Raw genomic sequence first — 25,479 nt, forward strand, 5'->3', positions numbered from 1 at the left:
CGTTTTGGCTTAAGTATCTTGCTTGAGGGTATGGTGACAGTGCCTGCTGGCTTGGTTCAGCTCTGATAATGTAAATCACTGATTGGCTGGAGTTGACACACTTGTTTCAAAGCTGGCTGCTGATTGAATGGAAAGCACAAAACAGGACTGGAGACACAGCGCCACCTCCAGGATTGGATTTAAACCTGCAGACACTGCGGTCCTCCAGGACTGGAGTTAAACCTGCAGACACTGTGGCCCTCCAGGACTGGAGTTAAACCTGCAGATACTGCAGCTCTCCAGGACTGGAGTTAAACCTGCAGACACTGCAGCCCTCCAGGACTGGAGTTAAACCTGCAGACACTGCGGCCCTCCAGGACTGGAGTTAAACCTGCAGATACTGCAGCTCTCCAGGACTGGAGTTAAACCTGCAGACACTGTGGCCCTCCAGGACTGGAGTTAAACTTGCAGACACTGTGGCCCTCCAGGACTGGAGTTAAACCTGCAGACCCTGAGACCATCTAGGACTGGAGTTAAACCTGCAGACACTGCGGCCCTGCAGGACTGGAGTTAAGCCTGCAGACACTGCAGCCCTTCAGTTTTGGGGTTAAACCAGCACACACTGCGGCCCTCTGCACTGCAGAATAAGACTCCTGACCAATATGAATTTACAGAATACACATGCCCCCCCCACAGGTGCAGTGCTGCTGGATCTGGACCAGACCACACTGCCTGGCATTGCTCACCTGGTGGTGGAGACCATGATCATCTCTGACCAGATTAAGGCACAGGACAGAGCCAACGTCCTCAGAGCCCTGCTACTCAAACACAGGTCAGAGCCCCGCTACTCAAACACAGGTCAGAGCCCCACTACTCAAACACAGGCCAGAGCCCTGCTACTCAAACACAGGCCATAGCCCTGCTACTCATACGTAGGCCAGAGCCCTGCTACTCAAACACAGGCCATAGCCCTGCTACTCAAACAGGCCAGAGCCCTGCTATTCAAACACAGGTCAGAGCCCCGCTACTCAAACACAGGTCAGAGCCCCGCTACTCTAACACAGGTCAGAGCCCTGCTACTCAAACACAGGCCATAACCCTGCTACTCAAACACAGGTCAGAGCCCTGCTACTCAAACACAGGCCATAGCCCTGCTACTCAAACACAGGCCAGAGCCCTGCTATTCAAACACAGGTCAGAGCCCCGCTACTCAAACACAGGTCAGAGCCCCGCTACTCAAACACAGGTCAGAGCCCCGCTACTCAAACACAGGCCAGAGCCCTGCTACTCAAACACAGGCCATAGCCCTGCTACTCAAACACAGGTCAGAGCCCTGCTACTCAAACACAGGCCTTAGCCCCGCTACTCAAACACAGGCCAGAGCCCCGCTACTCAAACACAGACCATAGCCCCGCTACTCAAACACAGGTCAGAGCCCCGCCACTCTAACACAGGCCATAGCCCTGCTACTCAAACACAGGCCAGAGCCCTGCTACTCAAACACAGGTCAGAGCGCCGCCACTCTAACACAGGCCATAGCCCTGCTACTCAGACACAGGTCAGAGCCCTTCTACTCAAACACAGGCCATAGCCCTGCTACTCAAACACAGGCCATAGCCCTGCTACTCAAACACAGGCCATAGCCCTGCTACTCAAACACAGGTCAGAGCCCTTCTACTCAAACACAGGCCATAGCCCTGCTACTCAAACACAGGCCATAGCCCTGCTACTCAAACACAGGCCAGAGCCCTGCTATTCAAACACAGGTCAGAGCCCCGCTACTCAAACACAGGTCAGAGCCCCGCTACTCAAACACAGGTCAGAGCCCCGCTACTCAAACACAGGCCAGAGCCCTGCTACTCAAACACAGGCCAGAGCCCTGCTACTCAAACACAGGTCAGAGCCCTGCTACTCAAACACAGGCCATAGCCCCACTACTCAAACACAGGCCAGAGCCCCGCTACTCAAACACAGGCCATAGCCCCGCTACTCAAACACAGGTCAGAGCCCCGCCACTCTAACACAGGCCATAGCCCTGCTACTCAAACACAGGCCAGAGCCCTGCTACTCAAACACAGGTCAGAGCCCCGCCACTCTAACACAGGCCATAGCCCTGCTACTCAAACACAGGTCAGAGCCCTTCTACTCAAACACAGGCCATAGCCCCACTACTCAAACACAGGCCAGAGCCCTGCTACTCATACACAGGCCATAGCCCTGCTACTCATACACAGGTCAGAGCCCTTCTACTCAAACACAGGCCAGAGCCCTGCTACTCAAACACAGGCCAGAGCCTCGCTACTCAAACACAGGCCAGACCCCGCTACTCAAACACAGGCCGGACCCCGCTACTCAAACACAGGCCAGAGCCCTGCTACTCAAACACAGGTCAGAGACCCGCTACTCAAACACAGGTCAGAGACCCGCTACTCAAACACAGGTCAGAGCCCTGCTACTCAAAAACAGGTCAGAGACCTGCTACTCAAACACAGGTCAGAGACCCGCTACTCAAACACAGGTCAGAGCCCTGCTACTTAAACACAGGTCAGAGCCCTGCTACTCATACACAGGCCAAAGCCCTGCTACTCAAACACAGGCCAGAGCCCTGCTACTCATACACAGGCCATAGCCCTGCTACTCAAACACAGGTCAGAGCCCTTCTACTCAAACACAGGTCAGAGCCCCGCTACTCAAACACAGGTCAGAGCCCCGCTACTCAAACACAGGTCAGAGCCCTGCTACTCAAACACAGGCCAGAGCCCTGATACTCAAACACAGGCCAGAGCCCCACTACTCAAACACAGGCCAGACCCCGTTACTCAAACACAGGCCAGACCCTGCTACTCAAACACAGGCCAGAGCCCTGCTACTCAAACACAGGTCAGAGCCCTGCTACTCAAACACAGGCCAGAGCCCTGATACTCAAACACAGGCCAGAGCCCTGCTACTTAAACACAGGTCAGAGCCCTGCTACTCATACACAGGCCAAAGCCCTGCTACTCAAACACAGGCCAGAGCCCTGCTACTCATACACAGGCCATAGCCCTGCTACTCAAACACAGGTCAGAGCCCTTCTACTCAAACACAGGTCAGAGCCCCGCTACTCAAACACAGGTCAGAGCCCCGCTACTCAAACACAGGTCAGAGCCCTGCTACTCAAACACAGGCCAGAGCCCTGATACTCAAACACAGGCCAGAGCCCCACTACTCAAACACAGGCCAGACCCCGTTACTCAAACACAGGCCAGACCCTGCTACTCAAACACAGGCCAGAGCCCTGCTACTCAAACACAGGTCAGAGACCCGCTACTCAAACACAGGTCAGAGCCCTGCTACTCAAACAGAGGTCAGAGCCCTGCTACTTAAACACAGGTCAGAACCCTGCTACTCAAACACAGGCCAGAGCCCTGCTACTCAGACACAGGTCAGAGACCTGCTACTCAAACACAGGCCAGAGCCCTGCTACTCAAACACAGGCCAGAGCCCTGCTACTCATACACAGGCCAGAGCCCTGCTACTCAAACACAGGCCAGAGCCCTGCTACTCAAATACAGGTCAGAGACCTGCTACTCATACACAGGCCAGAGCCCTGCTACTCAAACACAGGCCATAGCCCTGCTACTCAAACACAGGCCAGAGCCCTGCTACTCAAACACAGGCCAGAGCCCTGCTACTCAAACACAGGCCAGAGCCCTGCTACTCAAACACAGGCCGGAGCCCTGCTACTCAAACACAGGCCAGAGCCCTGCTACTCAAACACAGGTCAGTGTGGAGCTACTGCGAGAGCTTGCACCGTCTCATACACACACAGAACCACCCACTCTCTCATATACACACACACACGCTCTCTCACACACAGAAACACACACACTCTCTCTCACACACACACACACCCGCAATCTCTCTCTTACACACAGAAACCTACACGCACACACACACACGCTCTCTCTCACACAGAAACACACACTCTCACACACATGCACACACACACGCTCTCATACACTCACACACACACACACACACACACACACATACACTCACGTACATACACACTCACTCTCTCTCTCACACACACACTCTCTCTCTCACAGAAACACACACTCTCACACACATGCACACACACACGCTCTCATACACTCACACACACACACTCACATACATACACACTCACTCTCTCTCTCTCACACACACACTCTCTCTCTCACAGACCCACACTCTCTCTCATACACCCATCACAAACACTGCTAGTACTCACATCACCGGTGTGCCAGTCCTGAAGTCAATTACATTTCTTCCATTAAATTTCGAAACTTTTCCTTCATTTTGAACCCAGTTCTCTGCAGGCGCTGGTCCAGTCGGACCCCCGGGAGCGGTCCGTACTGTAAGAATGGTATCCTACCTTAGCACTAACTCTCACACTTTGTCTTGCATGTCCACTGCTTCAGAGCGGTGGCGATGTATTAACACTGCTGGAATGGAATCCACAATTGGTGCTTTGCTCATTAGCATGAAAGCACAAGTAATGTTTAGAATAATAACATACCTTGAAATAGGCTTGAAATAGAGTGTCCCTAGCACTTTTACAATGAAGTTTATTTAAAACCGCTCTGGTGCATCTTGGGCGTTTTGCACACTAATGTGCACTTGGTCTTAATGCTTGGTGTGGGGTGTTTTCTTTTTCTTTACTGTGCATGGTGTGCTATTTGGAGTGGCTGGTACAGGCTGCATCTGGGATCCGATCGCACGAGCTAGCAAGTCTGACGCTGTCTGCGCTCAAACGGCTCGACTGCGCAGTGAGGTCACTCAGCTGCCGGCCGGAGCGCTGAACGCAGCCTGGCTCTCGCTTGCCTTTGGCCCTCCATTCGTGAGAAAGATTGAGTGTATAATTTAGGCGAAAATATAATTATATTGTGCTTTCAGGTTTGTATGTGCACACTGCTAGTATCCCTCTCACTTGTGACAGAGTAATAATGGATAGCTGTGTATTTTTTTTAAGAGGACATCTAATTTTCTAGCCCAAAAATACTGAACATCTTATTTATATATTTCTTTTTTAAAGACTGTGGGCCCCTGGAAGACATAGCTGTAGAACCCAGGGGACCTCACTTTGATACAGAACCCCACTGTATGGGGACCTCACTTTATATAGAACCTGCTGTATGGGGACCTCACTTTATACAGAACCCTACTGTGTGGGGACCTCACTTTATACAGAACCCGCTGTGTGGGGACCTCACTTTATACAGAACCCGCTGTGTGGGGACCTCACTTTATACAGAACCCTACTGTATGGGGACCTCACTTTATACAGAACCCTGCTGTGTGGGGATCTCACTTTATATAGAACCCTACTGTGTGGGGACCTCACTTTATACAGAACCCGCTGTGTGGGGACCTCACTTTATATGGAACCTGCTGTATGGGGACCTCACTTTATATGGAACCTGCTGTATGGGGACCTCACTTTATACAGAACCCCACTGTGTGGGGACCTCACTTTATACAGAACCCGCTGTGTGGGGACCTCACTTTATACAGAACCCGCTGTGTGGGGACCTCACTTTATATAGAACCCTACTGTGTGGGGACCTCACTTTATATAGAACCTGCTGTGTGGGGACCTCACTTTATACAGAACCCCACTGTGTGGGGACCTCACTTTATACAGAACCCGCTGTGTGGGGACCTCACTTTATACAGAACCCGCTGTGTGGGGACCTCACTTTATATAGAACCCTACTGTGTGGGGACCTCACTTTATACAGAACCCGCTGTGTGGGGACCTCACTTTATATAGAACCCTACTGTGTGGGGACCTCACTTTATATAGAACCTGCTGTGTGGGGACCTCACTTTGATACAGAACCCTACTGTGTGGGGACCTCACTTTGATACAGAACCCTACTGTGTGGGGACCTCACTTTGATACAGAACCCTACTGTATGGGGACCTCACTTTATACAGAACCCGCTGTGTGGGGACCTCACTTTATATGGAACCTGCTGTGTGGGGACCTCACTTTATATGGAACCTGCTGTATGGGGACCTCACTTTATACAGAACCCCACTGTGTGGGGACCTCACTTTATACAGAACCCGCTGTGTGGGGACCTCACTTTATACAGAACCCGCTGTGTGGGGACCTCACTTTATATAGAACCCTACTGTGTGGGGACCTCACTTTATATAGAACCTGCTGTGTGGGGACCTCACTTTATACAGAACCCCACTGTGTGGGGACCTCACTTTATACAGAACCCGCTGTGTGGGGACCTCACTTTATACAGAACCCGCTGTGTGGGGACCTCACTTTATATAGAACCCTACTGTGTGGGGACCTCACTTTATACAGAACCCCACTGTGTGGGGACCTTACTTTGATACAGAACCCCACTCTATGGGGATCTCACTTTATATAGAACCTGCTGTATGGGGACCTCACTTTATACAGAACCCCACTGTGTGGGGACCTCACTTTATATAGAACCCCACTGTGTGGGGACCTCACTTTATATAGAACCTGCTGTATGGGGACCTCACTTTATACAGAACCCCACTGTGTGGGGACCTTACTTTGATACAGAACCCCACTCTATGGGGATCTCACTTTATATAGAACCTGCTGTATGGGGACCTCACTTTATACAGAACCCTACTGTGTGGGGACCTCACTTTATATAGAACTCTACTGTGTGGGGACCTCACTTTATACAGAACCCTACTGTGTGGGGACCTTACTTTATATAGAACCCTACTGTGTGGGGACCTCACTTTATATAGAACCCTACTGTGTGGGGACCTTACTTTATATAGAACCCTACTGTGTGGGGACCTCACTTTATATAGAACCCTACTGTGTGGGGACCTCACTTTATATAGAACCCTGCTGTGTGGGGACCTCACTTTGATATAGAACCTGCCATATGGGGACCTCACTTTATATAGAACCCTACTGTGTGGGGACCTCACTTTATATAGAACCCTACTGTGTGGGGACCTCACTTTATACAGAACCCGCTGTGTGGGGACCTCACTTTATACAGAACCCTACTGTGTGGGGACCTCACTTTATATAGAACCCTACTGTGTGGGGACCTCACTTTATATAGAACCTGCCGTATGGGGACCTCACTTTATATAGAACCCTACTGTGTGGGGACCTCACTTTATATAGAACCCTGCTGTGTGGGGACCTCACTTTGATATAGAACCCTACTGTGTGGGGACCTTACTTTATATAGAACCCTACTGTATGGGGACCTCACTTTGATATAGAACCTGCCATATGGGGACCTCACTTTATATAGAACCCTACTGTGTGGGGACCTTACTTTATATAGAACCCTACTGTATGGGGACCTCACTTTATACAGAACCCTACTGTATGGGGACCTCACTTTATATAGAACCCTACTGTGTGGGGACCTTACTTTATATAGAACCCTACTGTATGGGGACCTCACTTTATACAGAATCTGCTGTATGGGGATCTCACTTTATACAGAATCTGCTGTATGGGGACCTCACTTTATATAGAATCTGCTGTGTGGGGACCTCACTTTATACAGAACCCTACTGTGTGGGGACCTCACCTTTTTTGTTTTTACCAAAAAACACTGCTTCTGCTCTACACAAAATCTCACCTTTTTTCTATGAAACATGCAGCCCAATCTCTCCCTGAATCCACAATATAGATTTACATTAGCAGACACACCTTGCATATGCAACATACACAGATTACATTTTTAAGCGTACTGTCCAGCTGTCCCATGACGTCCATTTTTACTGAAACAGTTCAGGTTGATTTCTTTGCTGAATGGTATCGGCTTTTGCGCCTTGATTAGTAGAATCAGGTGTGTTACTACTTGGTTGAAACAAAAGCTGGCACCCACACTGGCCCTTTCTGGATGAGACTGGGGACCCCTGCTCTAAAACATGAAAGCACCAGCATACACAGGGGCCCCGAGGACCGAGTCTGAGACCCACTGCTCTAAATTGCCCATTGGTATGAGCGTGTGAGTGAATGACGTGTGTGCCCAGTGCTAGATTGGCGGCCTGTCCAAGGTGTATTCCTGCCTCTTGCCCAATGCATGCTGGGATAGGCTAGGCTCTAGCACCCCCCTGCAACCCTGCCTAGGATAAGCGAGTAGAGATAATGGATGGATGATGCAATCTTTTATAACTTTCTTTCCTTCATTACAAGGATATATGTGTTTGTGCTGTGTTTCATCCGTACTTAATTTACACTTTTTGGAACTAAAAGTATGCAAGGGTGTGCAGTTACAAGTTTCATGCTAATACTTGGTTGGCCGCATTGAAAATTCCTTGGTTGTTTAGCACAGTGGGATTGTTGTTAATAATCAGGAGCTGTGAGTCAGCCTGATACCACCAACCCTGAAGGTCGGACGGCTGCTGAACCGCTCTCTCCCTTTTCCGCAGCCACCCCAACGATGAAAAGGAAGGCTTCTTCCCCCGCAACCATTCGGTCAGCAGCATGGGCAGCTTCCACCGCAACCACAACCACCTGCCCAACACCTCCCTGCCGCTGGTGTCCGAGGACCGCACGGAACCTCACACGACCAAACCTCAGGACCATGAGAAAGAGGTGTTTGTGAGCTTGTTTGTGAGTTGGCTGCCAATTGTGCTGGTGTATGTGCTCCACCAAATCGCCCTTCGCTCTGGTGGGCGAGGGTTCCCGAAGGATTAGTGCGAAACGGCAAGAACCACCGAATGTCCGGCGGCCAGACACCTGCTCGGCTCACGGATCCGCTGTCAGTTTTGATCCCGGTCACATGATTGAGAGTAACTCGGGGCTGGGCTACAGAGTGGTGGGCGTGGCAAAGGCTCGATCATGTGATCGGCGTCAGAGATCCTTGTATATCGTGGCAAACCATTTTCCGTGCGAGGCTTGCAAGACGGTCAAACGGTTGTGAACATTTCGTTTTTCCGTTTTTACAATTGAAAAACAGAGCCTAATAAGAGGTGGGTCTAGGAAAGGCAGGGAATAAATGTTGATGTTTAAATTGACATTTAAAATGAGTCACATATTGTAGGTTCGACTGCACTCAGGGAGCCAGTGTTACTTCTGCCTTATTATTAGAAGCCTAATAGTGCGAATGTCACATCAAAACAATAAAAATCAGTTGTTTACTGCATGAAGACCATGCGCAGCTGCACAATGCCCCCCTCCCGAATTCCCTCCAGTGCAGTCAGTCAGAAGCTCCTGGACTCTGGTAAAACACAATAACACCCGGTGTACATGAGCAGAACTAAGACAGAAAGCCTTAAGCACAATGATTTCTTTAAAATGAACGTTTCCTCCTCAATTTTCTCAGTGCTGAATTGTTTCTAAATAATTTCCCCTTGCCTTCATTGTGGACCTTCAGAAAAACAAAACCGAAACCTTGCTTTTATATCCAAATACGCTACACCCATCGCTAATTGGTGAACAGAACTAGAACAATTTGTAGAAGTGTATAGTGTTAATATAGCAGTATAGCAGTAGGTGTTTATTTTTGTGTAACTGAAAGAAAAATGATGTTAATGATTGAAATGTATGCGTTCAGTACATGAAGGTTTTGACTAATAACCCTGCCTTTCCCCCGCCCACCTCTTATTAGTCTGTCTGCATTTTTTGTGTTTTGCAAGTGAAAAACGAAAAAAGGAATGTTCAAAACGACTTCGCAGTTTGCGAGACTCGAACGGCAAACGGTTTGCCGTGATGTTGGCGGATCGTCGGAGCTCAGCGCCAGCGTTTCCCATGTGACTGTGAGGTGTGGCTCCGGTGGCATTCTTGCGCTAATACGTGGGAAATACGTGCCATTTGCTGGGCTGTGCTTGTCGTGCCTGGTGCCCCAGCAGTATTCTGGCGGCCCTGCGGAATCCGCGCTGCCATATGTGCCGAATTAGCTTGCAGGTGCTTCTCGTTAAAGCTTCTTGATGCATTAACTGTGAAACTTTTAATGTTCCCCGCGGCTGAAACATTTTGGCAAATCTAGAAAGGCTCGTAAAAGCGAGGAACTCCGTCATATTAAATTGATTTAAAGTGATTTACCATTTGGTAGCTAACTTACTCACCTGGTCCTGTACGTTTTTGCCTTTGCGACAATAGAAAGTCACTGTGACTCACAGGATTTGCGATATATCTCTCACGCATGTATGTAAATATGTATCATTTGTTTCTCGCTCATGTTTAAGTGGATTTCAAAGCTGTTGTCGTTGTGCACTGTATGCCAGAGCCGCTCTGCTTTAGCCGCGCATGTTTAAGCTAATATTTTACTGCCGTTTATTTTTTTTTTCTGTTAATGAAAGAAAGCGCTTCACCCTCTTCCTGCGGAAGGGCACCCCGCCGTCAGGTCCATGAAACTCCTGGCAAAGATCCCCAAGGACGCGGAGGCCACTGTGGTCTTAGTGGGTAAGCAGAAATGAGCCTCCGCGCTGCCCAGAATGCACTGCGGGTGGGTGGGTTACACTGGGGGGTTACGCTGATCCGACACTGACCTGCCATTTTCTGTGGAGGGAGACCCATAATGCTTTGGGCACTACCGCAGCTTTGAGCTGAGGTAAAGTTGGCTTCGACTATTGCCCTCTGGACTATTGAAGCGCTCGTCAGGTCCTCTGTCATTGATTGGATGGAGCAAACGCAAGCACATGCCCTCCAGTCTGGTGCTTGTATGACACTGCAGTTCACACGTTTGGCTTGCCCAGACCCAATTTATACATTGCCGTGCTGGCCGTAGTCGGCACTAATATGGTCCAAATTTAATACCAGACTGTGGGGTCCATCCATGCATTACAACAGTGCCTTAACAGGATGAGCCACCCAGCAACCCCGATGATATCAGTATTTATATTACACTGCTAATATTCCAAACAGTGAATGGATATGAATATGCAAAAGTACTTTACTTTGTGACCCTAAGCCTGATTAAATGAATGTTGTTCTGTTTTGATCATGAATAAAAATGTATTCTGTGATACCTGTCATTTGCCGACAAAGAAGGAAACAGCATATAAAGCACTTGTATTTCTTATTTTCATTGTATTAAAATCACGCATGAGAGTGAGTCACTGAACATTGGTATTACAACATTTGTCTGTGCCTGATCTTTAACTGGGTACAAAAGAATGACACAACAAATTAACTTTTGGCCACCTGGAATATTTTAATGTAATGCAATGATTTTGGATTTTCTAATCATTGGTCATTTGGAAGAAAACACTTTTGCTAGCGTTACTGTGACCTGTACATAAAGTAGAGTTTCCCAAAGCTTAATATAAGAAGGTGCCAGTCAGTGCTCCATCCTGGTCATATTGTGGCTGATCTGGGTTCGGTCGGCAGGGTGCGTGGAGTTCCTGGAGCAGCCCGCGATGGCCTTCGTCCGGCTGAACGAGGCGGTCCTGCTGGAGTCCGTCCTGGAGGTGCCGGTGCCGGTGCGGTTCCTCTTCGTGCTCCTCGGCCCGAGCCAGGCCAACATGGACTACCACGAGATCGGCCGATCCATCTCCACCCTCATGTCTGACAAGGTACTGACCCTTCCCTTTATCACTGTTCACAACGGAGAGAGAGAGAGAGAGAGAGAGAGAGAGAGAGAGAGAGAGAGAGAGAGAGAGAGAGAGAGAGAGAGAGACAGAGGCAGAAAGAGAGAGAGATTGTTGGTTTTCTTTGGAAAAAGTATCCATGTTTTGTAGGGCTTGTAACGTAGACTCACCGTGCCCCAGACGTCATGATATTCCAGACACTTGGCCTTTCCAATCACTTATTAATGAAAAACTGAAAGCTCATGGATACAATATAAAATATACATCTGTTTCATCCTCATTTCCTCCTTTTCCATGCGGATCAATCACAAATCATCCACGCTTGTCATCTGAGAGAAACCAGAGCAAGTTTCCAACGTGCGTCCACGCCGATTGGAGTGGGGGAGGGCGGGTGCGGGGAGGTTTTTTGACGGATCGCTCAGGGGTGGGGAGAGCTCGTGCAGGCAGAGTATGTGCCAGGCGGGGGTATAGGGTTAGGGAAATCTCTGAAGACCTGACATGACGCTGTTAAAAAAGCCTGGGTGTGTCTGAATGGAAACGGCAGAATCAGTTTCCTGTAATGAGTGTCCGTAACACAGTGGGGCTCATTCACAAAACTCTTCTTAAATTATTCTTACTTTTGTTCTTAAAAATGTTCCTATGCAAAAACAGTATGAGATTCATGACACATGTGCAGAACTTTGTAAATGATATGAATACATAATGTTGTAAAATTTATGCGAAATCCTGTTCATGTGATTTGTATAAGGAAATGGCCATGAACAAATACAGATAAGAAAAAAACGATGAATGCCGAAATGTTCTTCGCAACGTTCTTACACGTGCTTTACTGTCAAATGTGATCGTACACGTTTCTTGAATGAGGCCCAATGAGTCTACTTTAGTTTTTCCATTATTTTTGTCTAACTTTATCTGCCTCTTTAAACGTCACTTAATCTCAGGAGAAGTTGGCATGGCAATTTTTAAGTTTTTTAACATTTATTTTCCCGTTCCCTGAAATCAGAACTTCCACGAGGTGGCCTACTTCGCCGACGACCGGCAGGACCTCCTCAACGGCATCAACGAGTTCCTGGACTGCAGCATCGTGATCCCGCCCTCAGACGTGGAGGGGAAGGACCTGCTGAAGACTGTGGCCTCCTTCCAGAAGCAGATGCTGAGGAAGAGGAAGGAGCGAGAGAACAAGAAGGGCGTGAGCGCGACGCCCGGAGCCGAGACCGAGTCCAAGGGTGAGCTTCCTGTCCATACAGAGATTCATGTCTGTACTGGGCTTACTGCCTGTACCGGACTTCCTGTTTGTACCGGACTTCCTGTCCGTACTGGGCTTCCTGTCTGTACCAGGCTTACTGTCTGTACCGGACTTCCTGTTTGTACCGGACTTCCTGTCCGTACTGGGCTTCCTGTCTGTACCGGGCTTACTGCCTGTACCGGACTTCCTGTCCATACCGGGCTTCCTGTCCGTACCGGGCTTCCTGTTTGTACCGGGCTTCCTGTCCGTATCGGGGCTTCCTGTCCATACCGGGCTTCCTGTCCATACCGAGTTCCTGTCTGTACTGGACTTCCTCTGCCAGAACCGGGCTCATGTAGTGGAAATGCTATACCCAGTAGCATCAGGCAAAGTTTAACTTTCGGTAGTTTTGAAGTACTATTAAAATACATATTACTATTACAATTAAAATTTAGTCAGTTCTGTAATCATTAACCTTCCAAAGCTATTCAGTACTATATGACCATAAGTATTTTTTGGTTACATGTTCAGATGTAACTAGCGCACCCAGTGATTAGTGGGCTAATGAAAGCGGTCGCTTGTGTTCTCGCACGTGTGCGCGCGGGTGAAAACACTCGCGTGGTGGTGGCTGTTCCGCAGAGGCGAGCCTGGATGAGCAGGAGGAGGAGGAGATGGAGGTGGACCCCCTGAGGCGGTCGGGGATCCCCTTCGGAGGCCTCATCCACGACATCCGCCGCCGGTATCCCCACTACGTGAGCGACATCAGAGACGCCATGGACACGCAGTGCATCGCCGCCGTCATCTTCATCTACTTCGCCGCTCTGTCGCCCACCATCACCTTCGGCGGGCTGCTGGGTGAGTGTGTGTGTGGTGTGTGGCGTGTGTGTGTGTGTGTGTGGGGGGGGGGGGGTTGTGTGTGGTGTGTGTGTGTGTGTGTGTGTGTGTGTGTGGTGTGTATGTGTGTGTGTGCGTGTCTATGAGTGTGTGTGTGTGTATGTGTGAGTGTGTGTGTGTGTGTTTATGTGCAGGTGTGTGCTACACGTGTGCTGGAATGTGAGTCCCCCATACCGCTTTCATTGGAATGTTCTTTATGATCCTTGCAAAGGAGCTGTTCATTATCCCCTCATAATGATTTACACAGAGCACAGTCTCATAATGATTTACACAGAGCACAGTCTCATAATGATTTACACTGAGCACAGTCTCATAATGATTTACACTGAGCACAGTCTCAGAATGAAGTTACATAGAGCACAGTCTCATAATGATTTACACTGAGCACAGTCTCATAATGAAGTTACATAGAGCACAGTCTCATAATGAAGTTACACAGAGCACAGTCTCATAATGATTTACACTGAGCACAGTCTCATAATGATTTACACTGAGCACAGTCTCATAATGATTTACACTGGGCACAGTCTCATAATGATTTACACTGAGCACAGTCTCATAATGATTTACACTGGGCACAGTCTCATAATGAAGTTACACAGAGCACAGTCTCATAATGATTTACACTGAGCACAGTCTCATAATGAAGTTACACTGAGCACAGTCTCATAATGAAGTTACACTGAGCACAGTCTCATAATGATTTACACTGAGCACAGTCTCATAATAAAGTTACACAGAGCATATTCTCATAATAAAGTTACACAGAACACAGTCTTCCGCAGCTCCCTTCTCAGTCTGCTTCCCGCTCTGCGCAGGCGAGAAGACGCAGGGCATGATGGGAGTTTCTGAGCTGATCATCTCCACCGCCACGCTGGGGGTGCTGTTCTCGCTGCTGGCGGGACAGCCGCTGCTCATTATCGGCTTCTCCGGACCCCTGCTGGTGTTCGAGGAGGCCTTCTACAAGGTACAGTCCCCACGCCCTCTCCCCTACGAGACCTTCTACATGGTACAGTCCCCACGCCCCCCTCCCCTATGAGGCCTTCTACAAGGTACAGTCCACACGCCCCCTCCCCTATGAGGCCTTCTACAAGGTACAGTCCACACGCCCCCTCCCCTATGAGGCCTTCTACAAGGTACAGTCCACACACCCCCTCCCCTATGAGGCCTTCTACAAGGTACCGTCCACAGGCCCCCTCCCCTATGAGGCCTTCTACAAGGTACAGTCCACACGCCCCCTCCCCTATGAGGCCTTCTACAAGGTACAGTCCACACGCCCCCTCCCCTATGAGGCCTTCTACAAGGTACAGTCCACACGCCCTCTCCCCTATGAGGCCTTCTACAAGGTACCGTCCACACGCCCCCTCCCCTATGAGGCCTTCTACAAGGTACAGTCCCCACGCCCTCTCCCCTACGAGACCTTCTACATGGTACAGTCCCCACGCCCCCCTCCCCTATGAGGCCTTCTACAAGGTACAGTCCACACGCCCCCTCCCCTATGAGGCCTTCTACAAGGTACCGTCCCCACGCCCCCCTCCCCTATGAGGCCTTCTACAAGGTACAGTCCACACGCCCCCTCCCCTATGAGGCCTTCTACAAGGTACCGTCCCCTTCCCCACCCTCCCACCCCTCCCAGCCTAGGCCTTCTACAAGGTACCGCCCACACAGCCCCTCCCCCACCCCCACACTCCGCCCGCACCATTAATGCTCAGCTCGTCATCACCACGGCAACATCGCGCAAACCCCACCCGCTCCCGGTTGATTTTGGTGAGGTCGAGCCCCCCGATGTGACCCTGCTCTGACCGCGGCCCTGCCCGGCTGTCTCTCCTCACCTGCCCCAGTTCTGCCAGGCCCAGGGGTTCGAGTACCTGACGGGCCGGGTGTGGATCGGCTTCTGGCTCTTCTTCATCGTCCTGGTGATCGTGGCGGCGGAGGGGAGCTTCTTGGTGCGCTACATCTCGCCCTTCACCCAGGAGATCTTCGCCTTCCTCATCTCCCTCATCTTCATCTACGAGACCTTCTCCAAGCTCATCAAGGTGAGCGGCCCGCCCGGTGCTTACGCTGCCGTCCTCTGCAGACGGTGACGGACGCGTGTGTGCCGTCGCCATTGCTAATGAATGCCGGGATCATGGATCTAGTGTAGACTCTGTGTTGTTAACTGCGCCAATCTCCGTTTTATTCATCGCAGCTTGGTCATAGGTTCATGGTTTAGTCTGTATACGTCTCTGTGTTTATGCCTGTATGTGTGCAGGCGTGTGTGTATGTGTGTGCATGCGTGTGTGTGTCTTTGCGTGTGCGTACTTGTGTGCATATGTGGGAGTGTGTGTGTCTTTGTATAGGCTATGTGCAAGTGTTTGATCTAGACCATCATAAATGACCCACTAGAAATTGCATGGGCCTGCTACATTAACCAGGAAAAAATGAAGTAAAATGACACTGCAATGCATGTAACTTCACTTTACAGATCACCAGCCATAGCAGTAACTTTGCAAAAATATTGCAAGTTTGTCAATATAGCTACTGTTGTCTAATTAGCTGACGTTATGTATTTATATCATAATTAATCAGTAAAGTTGTTCTTATGTACTGAATTAATGTAACTTTGCTAGTTTGCAAAGTGAGCTAGCTAGCTACCTAGCTAGCTTCACAGAAGCATAACACTATTGTCAGCAAGCTAGTTATATCAGTAATATCATTAGCTAGCTAGTGAGCTGGCTAAACTACCTAATTCCTTATCAACCCTGCTGAGAACTCCTGGCCAGTTGGGATTCTAAGCTGGTGTAAGATGGTTTAAGCTGTGTTTTCGACGCTTCCAGCTGGTCATAACTGGTCTGTGGCTGGTCAAAGCCAGTCTCTCACTGGCCAAAGCTGCTTAAAGCTGGTTAAGCTGGTAGAGTAAGCTTGTGGTCAACTGATGGGTTAGCTGACTCTGTAGGCCAATCAGCCGGTGAACAGCTGGTCACCCGGCAAAACTAGTTGAAAACATCTTAAACTGGCTTAGGCTGGTTTGAGCTGGAATTTTCAGCAGGGAAAACTTAGCGAATTTGTTGCAGCAAACTCAGTATTAAAAAAAGCAGTAACATTATTGTTAGCCAAGTAACATTCTCACCTTAGTCAGTCTTGCAGTGATAGATGAAGTGGGCACTGAGTGTACATGGTTATATGTACATCAGCATCTGTGAGTATGTGTTTATGTTCCTGTGTGTGTTTGTGTGTGTGTGTGTGTGTGTGTTTGTGCATGTGTGTGTGTGTGTATGTGCTTATGTGCCTGTGTGTGTTAATGTGCCTGTGTGTGTGTGTCCATGGGTGTGTGTGTGTGTGTTTATGTTCCTATGTGTTTGTGTGTGTGTGTGTTTGTGCATGTGTGTTTGCGTGTGTGTGTGTGTGTGTGTATATATGTGCTTATGTGCCTGTGTGTGTGTGCATGGCTATGTGTGTGTGTGTGTATGTGTTTATGTGCCGGTGTGTGTGTGTGTGCATGGCTGTGTGTGTGTGTGTGTGTTTATGTGCCTGTGTGTGTGCGTGCATGTTTCCGTCTGTGTATGTGTGTGTGTGTATGTGTTTATGTGCCTCTGTGTGTCAATGTGCCTGTGTGTGTGTGTCCATGGGTGTGTGTGTGTGTGTTTATGTGCCAGTGTGTGTGTGTGTGTGCATGGCTCTGTGTGTGTGTGTGTGTGTGTATGTGTCTATGTTCATGTGGCTGTGTGTGTGTGTGTGTGTGTGTCTATGTTCATGTGGCTGTGTGTGTGTGTGTGTGTGTGTGTGTGTGTGTGTGTCTGTGTTTATGTAGCTGTGTATGTGGCTGTGTGTGTGGGTGTGTGTGTGTGTGTCCATGGGTTTGCAGGTGCATATCTACATCCGGTAATGCTATATGCGGTGAGGTTGGGTTGTTAAAAGTGTCAAACTTGCTCTCCAGGTGTTCAGCGAGCACCCCCTGCTGAAGAGCTACCCCCCGCCCAGTGCCCAGAATGCCGTGGGCAACCTGTCGCAGGGGGAGGGCGTGCAGGACGGGCCCCTGCTGAACCAGCCCAACACCGCCCTGCTCTCCCTCGTGCTCATGCTCGGGACCTTCTTCGTGGCTTTCTTCCTCAGGAAGTTTAGGAACAGCCGCTTCCTGGGGGGAAAGGTACCGCTGTGTGCGTGTGTGTGTGCGCGTGTGTGTGTGTGTGTGTGCGCAAGCGAGCGTGTGTGTGTGTGAGTGAGTGTGTGTGCGTTTCCGTGGCTCTCAGTTCCAGTCTTCAGGGTGTTCATCACTGTGTTCCAGGCCAGAAGAGTCATAGGAGATTTTGGGATTCCCATTTCCATCCTGTTCTCCGTGATCGTGGGTTACTCCATCCCTGATACGTACACGCAGGTACACACAGCCTGATGCATGCACACAGGTACACACACTCTGATACTCACACGCAGGTACACGCAGCCTGATGCGTGCACACAGGTACACACACCGCTAACCTCCACAGCTCTGACCAAGACTGTCCTCCATCGGTCCAACTACAGGACAACAGCAGATTAGACAAAAACACACAGCATTCGTATCACTGCGTAACCAGTGAAGCCCAGGCTGTTGGGCGTTTAGCTACTTTTGTAATGTTTCAGAGACGTTCATTGGCAGGCGGCCCACACTACTCTTTGAATGTTAGGGTGTGAATCTTCTTTTTTTGGTGGGGGGTGGGGGGCGGCGATTGCAGAAGCTGAACGTGCCCTCCGGTTTCTCGGTCACGTCCCCGGACAAGCGGGGGTGGTTCATCAGCCCGCTGGGGGACAAGGAGCCCTTTCCCGCCTGGATGATGGGCGCCTCCATAATCCCCGCCCTGCTGGTCTTCATCCTCATCTTCATGGAGACTCAGATCACCTCGTAAGAGCTCGAGGACCCTGCACGCCCTGCCGGCACTCCCCCCCCCCCCCCCCCCCCCCCACACCCCCGAGTGGTGGAATGAGCGCCCCCTGCAGTCAGGAGAGCAGAGTCCCTGTCCATCTTCCGCCACAGACTGAACACGCACCTGACTACACTGCATAAAGTGATGCTAAATGCTACACAGCAAAACTTTCACTGTTAACTCAACTCAACTACGGAGTACATGTTACATGTTACATGTTACCCTATTGGGCTCATATGTACTCTGAATTAGACATTTTTCTGTGTGAGCGTTTATCATAGGTTTGCTAGCCCAACCTACAGCATACTTCCCAACACTGTACCCTCAGTCCCGTTTTCCGATTACAGAAGTACGTCCTCAGTCCCTCCCTCACGCTTGCCTTGGTGCTTAACACCAATATATATGTTATAGTTTTATAATATATAAAATATATATGTATAATATATTTTATATTAGTTTTGTTATGTTGTTAGTTATGTTGTAGTTTTGTGTTATCGCTGTTACTAGTGTTTACTGTTACTACTATTTTTATGTCCTGCACTTTCATTGGTTTGTTAGTTAGCTATTTACAGATATGTGTGACTTCCTGATTCCTATATCTTGGCAGAATCAGATCTCTGGAAACCTGTAGTGGTGACACGTCCCCAGAAAGAAATCTGGTTGACTTTTATTTGTTTGTGAAATGTTTCCGTTTCCGTGCACCTTCCATTCTGTTTCCGCTGTCTTAGAAAACTGTGCGCTTTGGCGTGGCTTCTTTGGGGTACTTTGGGTTGCTTTTGAACCCTGTGGTAGGTGTGGAAATTGTGTAAAGCAAAAAAATGAGTTCCAAAGCAAAGAAAAAAATTCCCCTGTGAAGCCAAACCAGAGTGTACAGATAAACAGCTAGTTAATGTTCTGTTCTGCTCCGGACTGATAGTGTGTAAAAAGAGTGTTAATGTTCTGTTCTTCTCCAGGCTGATAGTGTGTAAAAAGAGTGTTAATGTTCTTTTCTGCTCCAGGTTGATAGTGTGTAAAAAGAGCGTTAATGTTCTGTTATGCTCCAGTCTGATAGTGTGTAAATAGAGCGTTAATGTTCTGTTTTTTTGAGGCTGATAGTGTGTAAACAGAGCGTTAATGTTCTGTTCTGCTCCAGGCTGATAGTGCGTATAAAGAGCGTTAATGTTCTGTTCCAGGCTGATAGTGCATAAAAAGAGTGTTAATGTTCTGCTCCAGGCTGATAGTGTGTAAGAAAGAGCGTCGGCTGGTGAAAGGCTCGGGGTTCCACCTGGACCTGCTCCTCATCGTCTTTCTGGGCGCCCTCTGCCCGCTCTTCGGCCTGCCCTGGCTGACCGCCGCCACCGTGCGCTCCGTCACCCACGTCAACGCGCTGACCGTCATGAGCAAGGCCACCGCCCCGGGGGAGAAGCCCATGATTCAGGAGGTCAAGGAGCAGCGGGTGACCGGCATGCTGGTCGCTGTGCTCGTGGGTAAGATGGGAGTTCTGTTAATCTGTTGTTGGGTAAGATGGGAGTTCTGTTACTCTGCTCGTGGGTAAGATGGGAGTTCTGTTACTCTGCTCGTGCGTAAGATGGGAGTTCTGTTACTCTGCTCGTGGGTAAGATGGGAGTTTTGTTACTCTGCCCGTGGATAAGATGGGAGTTCTGTTACTCTGCTCGTGAGTAAGATGGGAGTTCTGTTACTCTGGGTAAGATGGGAGTTCTATTACTCTGCTCGTGGACAAGATGGGAGTTCTGTTACTCTGCTCCTGGGTAAGATGGGTGTTCTGTTACTCTGCTCGTGGGTAAGATGGGAGTTCTGTTACTCTGCTCGTGGGTACGATGGGTGTTCTGTTACTCTGCTCGTGGGTACGATGGGTGTTCTGTTACTCCTGGATGAGGAGGATTTTCTCCCTCTTTGGCTGCCATTACAGTTGTGAGGTGCTGTTTTATAAGTTCACTGCAGTTGTTAATGCTAAAATGGCCAGTTTTTAGGAAAAAAAAAAAATATTTTGGATGTGAACTCGTCAGTTTCAGTCAGGATTTTTATGAGCCTGTGGAACTGGCTGCATTCGCTCTTGCTGAGTTCCTGGCTGTCTGACCCGGCTCGTTTTTACTGTATTCTCATAATACCAAAACAACCCGATCTTAATGAAGGAATAATGAAAAATGAACATACGGGAGGAACTTGTGAAGGAGAGGAGAGGGCTCTGTTAGCTCCTAACGAGCTCTCTCTTTCTCTCTCTCTCTCTCTCTCCCTCTCCCTCTCCCTCTCTCTCTCTCTCTCTCTCTCTCTCTCTGCAGGCATGTCCATCGTGATGACGGACGTGCTCCGCACCATCCCCCTGGCCGTGCTGTTCGGGATCTTCCTCTACATGGGCGTGACCTCGCTCACCGGGATCCAGCTCTACGAGCGCATCATGCTCATGGTCACGCCCGCCAAGCACCATCCCGACCACATCTACGTCACCAAGGTAACCCTGCCGCCGGCTTCCGTTACAGACTGTGGTAAAAACGCAAAATGAACCCTACAAGCTCCCTATGGCAGCTGTGCTCTTTTACCGTGCCTTGGTTGTGTATGAATCATGTCTGCCGCAATCTGTGTTGGATAGACGCCCTTGTTCCAGTGCAGGTAACTCTTAGTCATTACTGGAAGTGTTTAAAGTTTATGGATTCAGGTGAACAGTGGATGTTGACTGAAACTTACAGTAGGAATGAACAGTACCCGCTAGATGGCACTAAATGCATCTTGTTGGCTAACAGATCCTACTTAATGGAGGTTAACCTAACAGGGCAGTGTTCAAAAATGGATTCATGGAAGACCTGTAATTGAAATTATGTGTGTCTACATGTGCACTTCTGTGTGTGTGTGTGTGTGTATGTATACGTGTGTGTGCGTGTGTGTGTGTCTGTGTCTTTGTGTACGTGTGTGTGTGTGCTGTGCGCGTGCACTTGTTTGTATGTGTGGGCTGTGTTGTGTGCTTGTGTGTGTGCTTGTGCGTGTGCATGTGTATATTTATGTGTGTGTGTTACCTGTAGGTGAAGACCTGGCGCATGAACATGTTCACCATGATCCAGCTGCTCTGCATCGTGCTGCTGTGGGTGGTCAAGTCGACCGTGGCCTCGCTGGCCTTCCCCTTCATCCTCATCCTCACCGTCCCGCTCCGCCGCCTCGTCCTCTCCCGCATCTTTGAGGAGCGTGAGCTCAAAGCGGTGCGTGCGTCCCGCCCTTACCCAAAGTCCTCCACTGCATTACACCCAGAGTCCTCCGCTGCAGTACACCCAGAATCCTCCGCTGCATTACACCCAGAGTCCTCCACTGCATTACACCCAGAGTCCTCCACTGCATTACACCCAGAATCCTCCGCTGCATTACACCCAGAGTCCTCCACTGCATTACACCCAGAATCCTCCGCTGCATTACACCCAGAGTCCTCCACTGCATTACACCCAGAATCCTCCGCTGCATTACACCCAGAATCCTCCACTGCATTACACCCAGAATCCTCCGCTGCATTACACCCAGAGTCCTCCACTGCATTACACCCAGAATCCTCCGCTGCATTACACCCAGAATCCTCCACTGCATTACACCCAGAGTCCTCCACTGCATTACACCCAGAATCCTTCGCTGCATTACACCCAGAGTCCTCCGCTGCATTACACCCAGAGTCCTCCACTGCATTACACCCAGAATCCTCCACTGCATTACACCCAGAATCCTCCACTGCATTACACCCAGAGTCCTCCACTGCATTACACCCAGAGTCCTCCCCTGCATTACACCCAGAATCCTCCACTGCATTACACCCAGAGTCCTCCCCTGCATTACACCCAGAGTCCTCCACTGCACTACACCCAGAATCCTCCGCTGCATTACAGTCACTGCTATTCACCACACTATAAACATAACATTTCTGTTATCGATAGCGCGCGTGAGTTCACTGAGGAAACGCATGGGAACCGATGACCTGAGCGTCAGATGATGAGAACGTCCCTTTTCTCCTCTTTCAGCTGGACTGTGAGGAAGAGTCTCCTAATTTTGACGAAGACGGCAGGGACGAGTACAACGAGCTGCACATGAATGTATAAAAACCACGCGGGAGGCGCACCCTGAGAAAGCCAACAACGCAAACGCTGAACAGGGTGGGGAAGGGCGGAGCACTTACTGGGTGTGGGGCGGGTGTGAGTCTGCCTGCGATGGAGTGTAGCACGCTGACTAACCTATTGTGCTGCGCGCGTGTTGGCGTGAGTTCGGAGTATCGGGGTATTTTTATTTATACGGTCGTGTTTCTGTATGCGAGAGTTGTTCTGTGACACACGGGTCCTTGAGGGAGGTACACTCCTTCCTCCATTCATTTTGTTCGTTTCATTTCTGTCCGGTTCAACAAAAATGTGACCATCTACTCTGTGCTTCACAAGGTGCAAGACATGGGTGGCTTTCTTTTTTTTTTTTTAGTATTTATACTGAACTCCTTCTTGTGTTTTAGAGGCTAGGGCGTGTTTCCGGTCCCTTAGTGACGGACGTACGGGAGAGGGTGGCGTGTGGGTAACGAGCACAGGTGCATTGTGGGTATAGCGTGAGAGACGGTAGGCCCCGCGCACGCTCTGAGCACTCTGAGGACTCTCGTCACGGCACAGGCGGGGGGGTTTCGGAACGACGCGGTAATGCTTCACTTCAGTGGCCGCGGCCGCGCCGTAACCAGGGGATACGGCGCCCCGGGAGTCAGCGGGGTTAGCGGGGTTAGCGGGCCGCGCATTTCTCTTACCTCTGGAGCCAGGTTGTTACGAGCGCCCGGCGCAGCGCAGCACCCCAGCTTTCAGGACCGCGATCCACGCGCACACAGCGGCTCCCGGTCCTCCTCTCCTCCTCCTTTTTTTCGACTACCCCAAAGCAATGCACTGAAAAACCGCATGTTTTATAGAGAGATATTTTTATGAGACAGATTTTACTATGTACAGATCAGATGAATATTATAATTATGACTTTTTTGGATGTAGACATCGGACTCTTGATAGCGGAGTCCCTGCATGATTGGTTTCCATTACACATAACCTGTTTTGATATGTCAAATGTGACCACTAAAATGAAGTTTTACCATTCTTTTGCCTTTACACCAGGCTAGTAATTTGTGAAATTCTGATGTAGTTTGAAGCCATGGTAATGACGTGTGGGTGTATATCTGAAACCCCCCTGTATTTTATATGTTTAAAAAGTTGTATGGACACGTGCTTAATAGGTGATACTTGAAATTGCCAGGAAAATGACTGGACTAGAGGCCCAATCAGTACCATTAACAAGGCACATGTGCTTGTGTTATTTTCAGTCTTGTAAAGATTGTAAAATGCATCTCCTCAGAGCTAAGCGCTTGGAATTATGGGAGCTTAGACATGTCTAAAATGTATTTTCCTTTCTAGTAACATTAGAACCATTATTTTACCTTTGAGGAAAAATAGTTTTTGGGGGGGAAATTTGAATCTTGTTTTCTTTTAGGGGGAAATAATTGAATCTTGTTTTTTTGGTCAGGAATCTAAGAATGTAGTGCGTTGACTAAAAAACAAATTATGCAGCGCAGAAGTGAAGTTGAACAGTCACAGGACTGCAGGACTTGACAGAACACGTAACTCACGTAACTAGTGTGGCACTGGCCTGAATAGTATACATTAATCTAAACCTCTGTAGTGTCCCCTCTCCTCTGGAAGCTTTTTTAAGGGTGAATGTGTCGACTGAGAACCTACTTTTCATACTGTCACTTCTGCAGGTCAGTGAAACTTTGATTGAAGCTTTGTTTTATACACAACCACGCTCCGGTAATTTTCTAAATAAATAAAACCGACAAGGCATTCTCCCTGCCACACGCTGCTATACGCTGTACATTGTGCTTTGGAGAAAGTCTGTCAAATAAATCTGCCCTGTAGATTGTAAATAGTGTAATGCTCATCGATTTTTTGCTTCTGACTAGTAGCTGTGTATATTCAGTATATTTGGCCACTTTGACACTATGACTCAAGCAAACCCAGTTAACATGGAGGGCAGTTCACTCTACAACACAACCGTGTGACTCCTAGCAAACACCCCAATAAGTAAACTATATTCCAAGAGGATTACTTATTACAGTTAAATGTAGTATGCAGTAGATTCATTTTATTGTAGTTTGGATAAAAAAAAGATATATTGTGTGAAGTTCTTGCGAAAAGTAGTTCTGCCTTAAATGATTGACGTTTTGAGACAGCGCCTTGGCTGAATGTTTTGCTGTAGGTTGAGTTGTTACCCTACATAGCGTTAACTCTGTCCTTAATGAATTCATGAAGTGAAGAAGGGTCAGTCTGTAGCTCTGACCTGTGGTGAGTGGGACACTGTTGTATGTGAGACTTAGTGGAATAAGACATGAAAATAGAACCAGCCGCTTTCCCAACATAACCTCCTGCTAGCACAGAACATCGCACTGCTGCAGGGTTGTCTGAGGATGTGGCATTTTCACAACATTAACATGTAATCACGCCGAATCATAACTTTGTGCTTTAGATAAGTACAGAATACAGCTGTGCTTTATTCGAGCAGAAAAAAAAAAGTTTTAAGGATGTGTTTGCGATCCAAATACATCACAAGTCACAACGATCCCATAACTTTTACCAACATTTAAACACAGAAACATCACAAGACACAATGATCCCATAACTTACCAAGATTTAAATGAAAATACATCACTGGACACAACAATTTCCTAACTTTCCCCAAGATTTACATAAAAATACATCACTAGACACAACAATCCCCCAACTTTCCCCAAGATTTAAACGAAAATACATCACTGGACACGACGTCCCACGCTTCTCGGCCACAATGTCACTGCAACCTTGCCATAATGTTGTGATGTGGCTGGGAGCAGTTTCTCACTGCTGCTCATCTTAAGCCGTGCCAGCTGATCACAGAAGTCGCTGCCCGTGCCAAAAGTATCTTACAGATCCTGTTGAACGTATTGTG

At 48.9% G+C, this 25,479-nt stretch overlaps 1 protein-coding gene across 5 annotated transcripts in view; it reads left to right on the forward strand.

The window, feature by feature from the left end:
• slc4a3 (solute carrier family 4 member 3) overlaps positions 1-22,882 on the forward strand; it is a 75,362-nt gene extending 52,480 nt beyond the window's left edge. For 2 of the 5 annotated variants that reach the window (XM_035394425.1, XM_035394420.1), the window contains exons 9-24: positions 676-811; positions 4,313-4,360; positions 8,419-8,602; positions 10,291-10,393; positions 11,321-11,505; positions 12,524-12,746; positions 13,385-13,600; positions 14,458-14,606; positions 15,481-15,675; positions 17,556-17,765; positions 17,904-17,993; positions 18,331-18,497; positions 19,732-19,985; positions 20,799-20,968; positions 21,534-21,707; positions 22,509-22,882. In XM_035394425.1, coding sequence (XP_035250316.1) covers positions 676-811; positions 4,313-4,360; positions 8,419-8,602; positions 10,291-10,393; positions 11,321-11,505; positions 12,524-12,746; positions 13,385-13,600; positions 14,458-14,606; positions 15,481-15,675; positions 17,556-17,765; positions 17,904-17,993; positions 18,331-18,497; positions 19,732-19,985; positions 20,799-20,968; positions 21,534-21,707; positions 22,509-22,586 — 2,582 coding nt within the window. In that variant the 3' untranslated portion in view covers positions 22,587-22,882. The remainder of the gene's footprint in view (positions 1-675; positions 812-4,312; positions 4,361-8,418; positions 8,603-10,290; positions 10,394-11,320; positions 11,506-12,523; positions 12,747-13,384; positions 13,601-14,457; positions 14,607-15,480; positions 15,676-17,555; positions 17,766-17,903; positions 17,994-18,330; positions 18,498-19,731; positions 19,986-20,798; positions 20,969-21,533; positions 21,708-22,508) is intronic. The other 3 variants (XM_035394421.1, XM_035394423.1, XM_035394424.1) reach the window with 3 other exon arrangements.
• The last annotated feature ends 2,597 nt before the right edge of the window (positions 22,883-25,479 follow it).

This window comes from Anguilla anguilla, chromosome 15 (genome assembly GCF_013347855.1).
Source record: "Anguilla anguilla isolate fAngAng1 chromosome 15, fAngAng1.pri, whole genome shotgun sequence".
Taxonomy (NCBI): domain Eukaryota; kingdom Metazoa; phylum Chordata; class Actinopteri; order Anguilliformes; family Anguillidae; genus Anguilla; species Anguilla anguilla.